The 10,234-nt window shown below is 45.3% G+C and overlaps 1 protein-coding gene across 1 annotated transcript; it reads left to right on the top strand.

Moving 5' to 3' along the window:
• The first annotated feature begins 467 nt into the window (after nucleotides 1-467).
• LOC110959186 (interferon-induced protein 44-like) lies at nucleotides 468-9,081 on the top strand. Its single transcript, XM_051947213.1, has 8 exons — nucleotides 468-602; nucleotides 4,683-5,225; nucleotides 5,590-5,638; nucleotides 6,010-6,205; nucleotides 6,292-6,444; nucleotides 6,528-6,699; nucleotides 7,517-7,617; nucleotides 7,723-9,081. Exons 2-8 carry the CDS (start codon nucleotides 4,754-4,756, stop codon nucleotides 7,927-7,929), a joined length of 1,350 nt encoding a protein of 449 aa, XP_051803173.1. The 5' UTR covers nucleotides 468-602; nucleotides 4,683-4,753; the 3' UTR covers nucleotides 7,930-9,081.
• Nucleotides 9,082-10,234: the final 1,153 nt, after the last annotated feature.

Raw genomic sequence — 10,234 nt, 5'->3', positions numbered from 1 at the left:
ATCATTAAACCTGTAAAAATGTTAGCATTAAACATTCACAGTTTGTTACTGCCTAATGTGATTGACAGAGATCATTTCATGTTTCTATTACCTGATGAAGGATTAAGTAATATGTTGGCTGTAGTTAATTATCATCATCTGGAGCTGGACCGACAAAATCTGGCTATGATTCAATTAAATAAATCAGCAAACAAGCCAAGTGTGAATTTTACAGCAACTGTCACTATATAAAAGTGGTCGTTTTCATTGCTTAATGACGAGTTCAAACATAGTTTGTTTCTCAGTTTAGCAGGTTAACAAGAGCTTTGCTTCGCAAATGAAAACAGCAGAAATGTTTGTAACGTTTATCAAATTAAACATTTTATAACGTTACTAATATAATTAATAAAACGAGTACTCACTTCGCGGCCGTCTTCCATCATGGCGGTAAATGCTGCCATTTGGTTTAGCATCAGATCAGCAGGAAACACAAACAGCAGAGGAAGTGTGCAGCCCTCTCTGTGCAGCTCTGTGGGTACAGCCTCCTGCAGACACACCCGTCTTCTACAGTGGGCTACTGTGATCTCTAGTCATCTTCCCTCAGCTGTCCAGAAGAGTAGCAGGTAGGACTGAAGACATTAAAGGACTGCATGTTTTTACTTTGTTTATGTTGGCCAGTAGGATTTAAAATCGAGTTTTCTTATTTGGTGACTGCAAAAGTTTGGATGTGGTTTGTTTAGCTTTTGCTAAATTCACTGATGTAATACAGTAAATGTATGTGTTAAGATTTAGAAACGCAATTCTAAGACATTTATAATCAGCGTACAGTGAGTTAAAATCGGGGTGATGTGGTAGAAATATTTGGCACAGTTATTAGGCGTGGCTCATTCTTGTGCCTGTCTTCCAGGAAACCAAAACTTACTGGTTTGCCATGTGCTCTGGCAAACATTTTATTTTCAGACTGTAGACTGAGTAAATATTTAGTTTCTGTTAATAATTAAGGCATAGCAAAAATTCAAAAAGAAGAATGCAAAGAATTACCTGAGGGAATAAAGTAGGAATGTAAGGGACATTTACAATTGGACATCTGACTCAAGTAAACATCTTCAAATTGGATAGTACTGATGAATTAATATCTGTTCTCTACTAAAATCTCTGTAATTAAATATATATGGAGTAAAATACCCTAGATGAGCAGCTGGTGAACCTGTAGAGCTTTTCCACAGCCCGACAGGGGCAAACAATCGGCAACTTTCCAAAACGCCTCAGTTCAGGAAAACAGCTTCAAGTACAGAAACGATGCAAAAGTCATTCACTTTCCAAAATAATGCAGCCATTAACTGTTTACAGCAGATTAAAATAAACAGCAGCTCACAAACACGTCACTCCAATACTGCATGAAACCCACTGCATCTCCATTCGTTATAGAGTTCAAGTTAAGATTCTTTTATTACTTTTAAATCTTGACATGATCTGCTCTGGTTCTCTGATCCTCACAGATCAGAGAATCAATTGCTGTTTAAAACAAGGAAAACCTCTGCTTTTGTGTTTTACTGTGGAACAAGCTTCCCAATTCTCTCAGAACAGCTTAGTCAATGCCTCAGTTTATACAGATCAACATTTTTATTATATTCAATAATGTCTCTTGCAATGTTTTATTGCTTCTGGTTTTGTGTTTTAATTGTCTTTCCTGTTTTATGTTTTGTTATTATTACACTTTAATGTTTTGTTGTTGTACTTGTGCTGTTATTGCGCTTTGTTATTGTATTTTTGGAAAGCAATTTGTAACTCCAGTTTTGAAATGTGCTTTAGAAGTACAGTTTATTATAAATATTTTTATTACTATTAATTGTAGAGTGGAGCCTTCCCTATTAGTATTCTTTTTCAGGATCAGTTTACAGGTTAGGTGGGGAGCTGATGTGCTCGAGCTGAGCCCCCTGTGGGGGCCGTCGCCCCGTCTCCTGTCCTTGTGGGGGCCACCATCCCGTCTCCGGTCCATGTGGGCCCTGCAGCGCTGAAGAGGCTTCCAGCCTCCCCTGCAGCCTTGAGGAAGCAAAGAGCTTCCCCAGCAGCTTTGAAGAGGCTTCCGGCCTCCCCTGCAGCTTTGAGGAAGCTAAAAGCTTCCCCTGCGGCCTTGAGGAAGCTAAAAGCTTCCCCTGCAGCCTTGAAGAGGCTTCCAGACTCCCCTGCGGCTTTGAGGAAGCTAAAGGCTTCCCCTGCAGCCTTGAGAAATCTAAAAACTTTACCTGCAGCCTTGAGAAAGCTAAAAGCTTCTTCTGCAGCTTTAAAGAGGCGTCCCGCCTCCCCTGCAGCCTTAAGGAGGTGTCCCGCCTCCCCTACGGCCTTAAAGAGGCGTCCCGCCTCCCCTGCGGCCTTAAAGAGGCGTTATGCCTCCTCTGCAGCCGTAAAGAGGTTTCCCGCCTCTCCTGCAGCTTTGAAAAGGCTTCCACCCTCCCCTGGATCCTTGAAAAGTCATATAGCCTCCTCGGCAGCCTTGAAGGGGCGTAACGCCTCCTCAGCAGCCTTGAGGAGGCTTAAGGCCTCCCCCGAGTCCTTGATGAGGCGAAACGCCTCCCCCGAGTCCATGATGAGGCGAAACGCCTCCCCCGAATCCGTGATGAGGCGAAATGCCTCCCCCGAGTCCTTGATGAGGCGTAGCCCCTCCTCGGCAGCCTTGAGGAGGTGTAGCGCCTCCCCTCGAGCCCTGAAGAGGCATAACGCCTCCCCTGAGACCTTGAAGAGGCGTAGCGCCTCCTCAGCAGCCTTGAGGGGGTATAGCTCCTCTTCGGCAGCCTTGAGGAGGCCCCAAGCCTGGAAGAGGCTTAGCACTTCCCCCAAGCTCAGAAGACGCTTAGCTCTTCCCCTCCAGAAAAGGATTAACGCCACCCCAACACCAAGTGGCGCCCCTGCAGTGGCCACCCCAATTGGTCCTCCTGCAGTTGTGGTCTCCTTAGCCCTGTGTCCAGTCCAGCTCCCCGAGAGGTCCCCAGTTCCTTGTGTAATCCAGTCCCTAGTCCCGGTTTCAGTCCCACCCCCGAGGGGTCCCCAATCCTAAACCCAGTCCTGTCTCCAGTCCTACCCCTCGAGAGGTCCCCAATCCCGAACCCAGTCCTGTCTCCGGTCCTACCCCCCGAGGGATCCTCAATCCCGAGTCCAATCCTGTCCCCGGTCCTGCCCCCCGAGGGGTCCCCCGTCCCGTATCCAGTCCTGACCCCAGTCCTGTCCCCAAGGGGTCCCTGGTCCTGTGTCCAGTCCCGTCTCCAGCGCTGCCCCCCGAGGGACCCCCGGTCCTGGTTTCTGTGCTGCCCCCGGAGGGGTCCCCAACCCTGGCTCCAGTTCTGCCCCCGGAGGGGTCCCGCCACCGCCGGCTCCCAGTCTGGCCTTCGGAGGGTCACCGTCGGATCAGCTGCCGGTTCCCAGTCCAGCCTCCAGAGGTTCCCCGTTGGGCCAGCTGCCGGTTCCCAGCCCAGCCTCCAGAGGGTCCCCGTCGGGCCAGCTGCCGGTTCCTCGTCCAGTCCCCGGGCCGTCCTCCGGAGCGGTCCCTCCAGCCCGTCCAGCCCCGGCCTGTCCAGCCCCTGGGCCGTCCTCCAGATCGGTCCCTCCAGCCCGTCCAGCCCCGGCCTGTCCAGCTCCCGGGCTGTCCATCTAGCCTTCCCCGTCCCCGGGCCGCCCTCCGGAGCGGTCCCTCCGACCCGTCCAGTCCCAGCCTGTCCAATCCTCAGACCGCCCCCAGAGCAGTCCCCCCAGCCTGATCCCTGTTGGTCCTGGAGATGCCCTGCAGGTACCCCGACCAGCCCTGTGTGCGCCAGGAGGTGCACCTCGAGGATGGGGTACTGTCATGGCCCCTTCCTCTCCTGCTCCGCACTCCGGCTGATTAGAGCGGCTATGCAGGAGCAATCAGCGGCAGATAAAAGCCTGGCTCTGCCAACAGCTCACCGCTGGGTCATTGCCTGCGGTTCCCCGTCGTGTGCACACCTCTGTTTGGACTCTGTCTCTCTCCCTCCGGCCATTGGACTTCCTCGCCTACTTCGTTTCCCCCCCCTTCATCCTGAGACCCTCGTCTGCTTGTCTCCCCTCCTCCGCTCTGCACTCTCCCTGTCTGCCTGGATTCTGCCTGCTCCACCATCCCTGCCACAGTCCTACCACAGTCCAGCCACCGGCTCTCATCAGCCCCGTCCCCGCTTCGTCTCCCGATTCCCCCTGGACAACCGTGAGTCACCTCTCCCCGTTTTAGTTTAGTTTAGCCCCCACCACGGCCGTAAGCCGTCGCCCTTAGTTCCTGTTTAATTCCCTGTTCTGTTCATTCCCCGTGCCTCACGTTTTGGTTTATTTTCTGTTTGCTTAAACCCATTAAAAATCATTATTAATTCACCTGCCTGCCTGTTTGCCTGCTGCTTGGGTTCTAACCGCCACAGTTTCCTGACATCTGAACCATTTTAAGGCAGGAAGGAAGAATTTTCATAGAAATAAAAACATCAAAATATGCAACTTTGACACACAAAGATGAGCTTTCAGGGGTTTGATTAACAACCCATGATGGACTTTGCTGTCCATGTTATTATGTTTTTTAATGTTGCATATAATATAGTATAAATGATTTTTCCATGGGCAGCTTCTCCTGGATCAGTATTCATTTACAAACATATTGAACAGTGAGTCTAACAATCCTGAATGTTTTATGCATCTGTGTTTTTTTCCTTCAGACTTCAAAGTGAATAAACATCAAAGTTCATTCAGCCTTTCGACGTTCAGCTCAGCAGACCAACTGTCCATTATGAACCCAATGCTAACAAGATGCCAGCAGAAAACAGTCTGCTCTCAGCTGGGAAGAGTCAAACTGCAGCTGCTCTACAAGGCCAGCATCCATGGTTTCACTGGTGCCGCCTTCCACCAGCGATGTGACACCCACTCTCCCACTGTGTCTGTGGGCTTTAACGCCTCCGGTTACGTGTTTGGAGGCTACACCAAACAACCCTTTAGTCAATCTGGACAGTATGTTCATGACGACCAGGCCTTTCTTTTCACCTTCAACGGAGAAAAGCTCCTCAAATATCCAGTCACTGGTCCTGCAAATGCAGTGAGAATGATCTCTAACTCTGGTCCTTACTTTGGCGAAGCATTGGTTCTTGTCAATCAAAGCAAAGCAGTAGTGAATAGTAACCCAGGAAATTACTACAACTTCACTGCTGCAGAAATGCACGGCAATGATCTCAACCTGACTGAGTGTGAAGTCTACCAGGTGGAGGGTAAGTTCACTATAGATAAACATATGTTGATGTTTGTTTTTGCAGATCAGTGTTCTCCTGCATTTTACGTTTCCTGATCTGTGCAACCATACAATATACAGCAAAGCAAAGGCTTTACAAATTCATGTCGTCCTCCTTGATTGAAAGTGATGATGTCTCATGTAATAATGAACCCTCATGTGTTTTAAGTCTGTTACACAGTGAACGGTGAACTGAAGTTTGACATAAAAACAAATTACATCATCTGTCGAAAAACAAAGTCACACTTAGATATTTTTCTCAAATCTTTCAGCCCCAAGCGGGATGTTAATACCTTTGTTAATTCAGTAAAATTGTTATATTTCTTGATTTTGCTGGTCAACAGAAACCACTGAACTTGAGAGGCCCTGGAGGACAGTAACCTGGGAGTCACTGTAAGATGGACAGTCACTGTTCTGCACATTATTCATTTCTTTTATACAATGTATTCAACTTTATGCAGTTTGATACCAACTGGTAATCTGGAGTTGTTTCATAAGAATGTGCTAAACATTTGAATATACTCTTTTAATGGATGTGTTCCTTGTGCCATGACATAAAATCTGTTCACTAGGCTCACTATCCAACTCTGTTTTAGACTAGCATGGTGTTTTTGTAAATTATTATGCATTTGAATTATTCACCAGCAAACAGGACTGATGTCACAGAGGTCAGCTGATTATGCACAAAGAAGTTCTGAAACAGTCAAAACAACTAATAGCCTATCCTTCAGACTGAAAACTAGTTTGTCTCTGTGTTTGTGCAGTAAGAGGCAGGAGCTGATGGAGAGCATTAAAACCTACAAACCAACAATCAGCTCTGCGTCCCAGGCTCGAGTTCTGCTCATTGGATCCATCGGAGCTGGAAAGTCCAGCTTCTTTAACTCCATCAACTCTGTGTTCAGAGGCCACGTCACCAGCCAGGCCATATCTGGCTGCTCCAGCACCAGCCTCACCACACAGGTCAGTGTCTGCTCCCAGTGATTTCCATCTGCTCTCACTGATTTCAACGTGATAATTCTGATCTGTCCACTTCCTGTCCCCGACAGTTTCGCACCTACTCTGTGAAAGCTGGACGAGAAGGCAAACCTCTGCCAATCATCTTGTGTGATACCATGGGATTGGAGGACAACAAAGGGGCGGGGCTTGACATAGATGACATCAGCAGCATCCTAAATGGTCATTTGCCAGATTGTTACCAGGTACAGCAGCTGAATACACTCAGCAGTATAGTGAATGTTTGAAACACTGACTTGACTGTAGTTAACTCCAACATGTGGCTCAGTTCAACCCCTCAGCTCCTCTGAATTCAGAGACTCACGGTTATCGCAAGTCTCCAGGGCTGAAGGACAAGATCCACTGTGTGGCCTACGTCATTGATGCCTGCAAGATCTCCATCATGCCCACAAAGATGGAGGAGAAGCTGGATGCTATCCGCAGAAAGGTCAACCGAATGGGTCAGTGGAAGAGAATTTTTGGGAGGAAGTATTTCTCCTCCAACACTCTCAACTGTGAAACAACAACTCTCTTGTCCAGTTGACTTTTGAGGCCCTGAATGACAGTGGCTGATAACTCTTTGACTTTATGAGGTATTTTGATTAGTTATTGCAGCTGCGGACAGATTAACCAAATACTGCTGAACACTGGCAGCGTTCTCTTTGTTCTTTTTATCATCTATCCAGTGTGGTGCACCCCTGTAGGTCCAAACAGAGAAGTGAAAGGTATCTCCTTCAAAGTAAGATGAAAAATTAGAATCTAACACTTGGTTTTCCACTACAATGCAGAGGCAACTATTGTACTTTTTACAAAGTGAAAGTGACACATTGATAGGTCAGAATGATCCAACAATACCATAAACATTCTTCTGAAATGAACCATTACCTGTAATGAGTACTTCTACTTTTGACACATTTTCACAGTAATACATTTGTACTTTGTTTTGGTGAAAATATGAAGACCTAAAATAGTATTTCTACACTGTGGTATTATTACCTTTTACTCAAGTACAAAATCTGAGTACTTCTTTCAACACTAAGTCAGAGACGAGCCAGAGACACTGTGGGTGTCCAAAGTGACCAATCAAAGGAGTGGACTGCATTGTAGTTAATAAAAGGCTTCCTTGTGAGAGCAGTTTTCAGAATGTGGTTACTCTTATCATGTTCACATGCCTGGTTTTTATGTTCACTTTAAACAGCTAATTCAACAACAAGCAACTGCTGCAAACAGTTGTGACAAAAATATGATAAAAGTGTCTTTCTGCTCTTGTACCTCCAGGGATTCCTCAGCTGGTCCTGCTCACTAAAGTAGATGAAGCCTGTCCTTTGGTGAAAGAGGATGTGAGAAACATTTATAAGAGCGGCTACATTAAGGAACTGGTAAGGATTTTATAAAACAAAACAAATCTTGCAGACTTGTTTTTTAGTCATAAAACAGTGAACTATCCTTGGCTGAATCCTTTTGTACTGCGTTTTGTGATCCAGATGCAGGAGGTCGGCGCTCGGCTCGGTGTGCCGCTGTCCTGTGTTGTTCCAGTGAAGAACTACAGTGAAGAGCTGGAGCTGAACATGAACTGTGACATTCTGCTGCTCAGCGCCGTCATTCAGATGCTTCGCTTTGCTGACAATTACTTTGATGAGCTCAGTGACAGACTGAGCAAAGTTGAAAGCAAAGATGTGGAATACAGATAAGTCCAACATTCAGCCCATGAGTGCATCTCGTTCAGGCTCACTGGACTAAAGGCAACATATCAACATTCAAACTTCTCTCATGTCACGCAGTATTCCAAGATTCCTAACCTTGTAGTCACACCAAATGGCTAAATGCTTAAGCTAGCTTTTGTTATCATATTCTACATTTGTAAGGCTTTATGAATAGTTAAAAGAGCACAGAACTCCTATATAGTCAAGTCTAGTACTTCATGGTGTCTGTGGGGCCATTTTGTACAAATGGCTTGTTGACATTTCTGTGGTCTTCTTCTGTCAAGTAAATAAAATATAGTCCAGATTCAGGATATCTTGAGCTCTAAGGCCCAATCCTAATCTTCTGTATGTGGTCACTTGGTATTCCTTCAGTGTGTTGAAATGGTACAAAGAGAAAGAAATGGAAGCACTATTCTGTCAACTCACATTGTCTGGAAACAACATATTTCTATATTTCCATTTGCAGTTTGATCAGCTGTTCAGTGTGTGTGTATACGTTATACATTATAGTGAGCAAACAAAAGTCAGTAAAGCCACGAACGTCTTTAAATCCTGTGCAAATGTTTTACTGAAAATACAAACAACTCTGTGCAGATTCTCAGAAAGGATGATTGATAGTGTTGGAGTGCTTCAGATCTTTTGTCACTCAGTGGGAACACACCTCAAACTCTCTGAGTCAGGAGTGTTGGTTTTAGGGTTGGCCTTTTTCGCCTTTGGAATATCCAAGTGCCCCTAGGAATGTTGGGACATGTAGTCTCTCGAGTATGTCTTAAGGCTGCAGATCCCCTCCAGTTACTGGTTTCCAAAACTGTGAGCTGGAAATGTTGACATTGTTTCTTGACCATGAATCAGTTTCACTGACTACTGAAAAACCACGAGGAACACTGAACTAAAAAATGTCTGCAGGTTGTCACTTTGGCTCTTCAGCGTTTGGACCCGACCACATCCATCACACACTGTGCTTACGTCAACATCTGGAGAGATGACATTCAGTTTCTAAATAGTAGAAAAGAAATTTAAGAACCTTTCTGTTTTTTTCTCTTAAAGAACTGTACAAGATTATTAAAAAAAACATTAATTAGTTATACATATTTATATGACAACATTGTTTATGTTATATTAATATAAAGAAGCAAAACTGTTGTGTTGTTCTCATTTAAGACTGGGTGCAGTATTCCTTCTTTACAGCACTGGGGCTTTGCTGCGCTGAAGATGGTGAATGTAGATGGTTATATTTATAAACAGTAAATGTATAACACCGCTGTGATGCAGCTGTGTCACCATCATTAAAGACAGTGAGCTGTTTGTGGAACTGAATGGAATTTTTAGATAAAATGATGGATCTCTGCAGTAGCAATGTCAGGACACAGGGTGGAGCTCATTGACCTATAAGACAGATTCTGTTATGTTTGCTGAGTCAGCAGGGACCAGTGAAGTTAAAATGAACGTCAGACCTCGCTGATGATTCACCCTCACCTGTCTCATCACCTGTGAACCAGAGAAGGTCAACAGACACTTTCTAGTTCAGTCAGAGACAAGCATCTGTTCCAGCCCTCCGCCTCTTTCCTCCCTCATCTCTTCAGCTATCTGCAGTCCAGGAAACCACCTGCTGGAAAAGGAATACTGTATTGACTAATATTGTTTCTTCAACTTGTGTTGCTCAGCTCTAGTGTGCATCCTGCAGGGGAAAGACAGGGGCAGGGAGGGTCACCTCGGCAGGCCCTTCCTTTGGAGAGGACGGGGTCTGTGACGAGGATGAAGACGAGGCAGAGCTCTGATTAGTGGTGCTATTATTTGAACTATACCACTTGAATAATGCTGCAGCTGTCTTCACTGTTTTCAGTGCATCCTCATTTATCCCTTTCCATGTTTGTGAAGTCACACAGATCTTTTGGATTTTATGGCAGTTCTCTTCTAAGTAGAGCCATGATGCAGGCATGCAGATAGAAACAGACATTAGGTTTAAAATGCTGAAAGTTATTTCATCTCCATGTTCAGCTACATTACGTGGACTCAGTTTTGTTTCAGTGAACACAGGTTTTCTAACTTGTGTATCAGTGATCACAGCTGTCTGTATTTTTGTTGCACCGAGTTTCTACTTTATGGCCTTTATTTGTTTTTAATTGTTCATAAATAATGTATTTGTGAACTGACATATAATGCAGTTATTTAGAGATGGTACAATTTGGAATAATAAGACATTTTCTCATCTTGCACAGCAGCGTACTCACTTCTGTTGTGTTCCCTGTGTGATCAAAGGCAGCAGATGTAATACAGTGATTGCCAGTGTTTT

Source organism: Acanthochromis polyacanthus, chromosome 4 (genome assembly GCF_021347895.1).
Source record: "Acanthochromis polyacanthus isolate Apoly-LR-REF ecotype Palm Island chromosome 4, KAUST_Apoly_ChrSc, whole genome shotgun sequence".
Lineage (NCBI taxonomy): Eukaryota > Metazoa > Chordata > Actinopteri > Pomacentridae > Acanthochromis > Acanthochromis polyacanthus.
The sequence above is the reverse complement of the archived record's forward strand: the minus strand, read 5'-3'. Positions and strand labels throughout refer to the sequence as shown.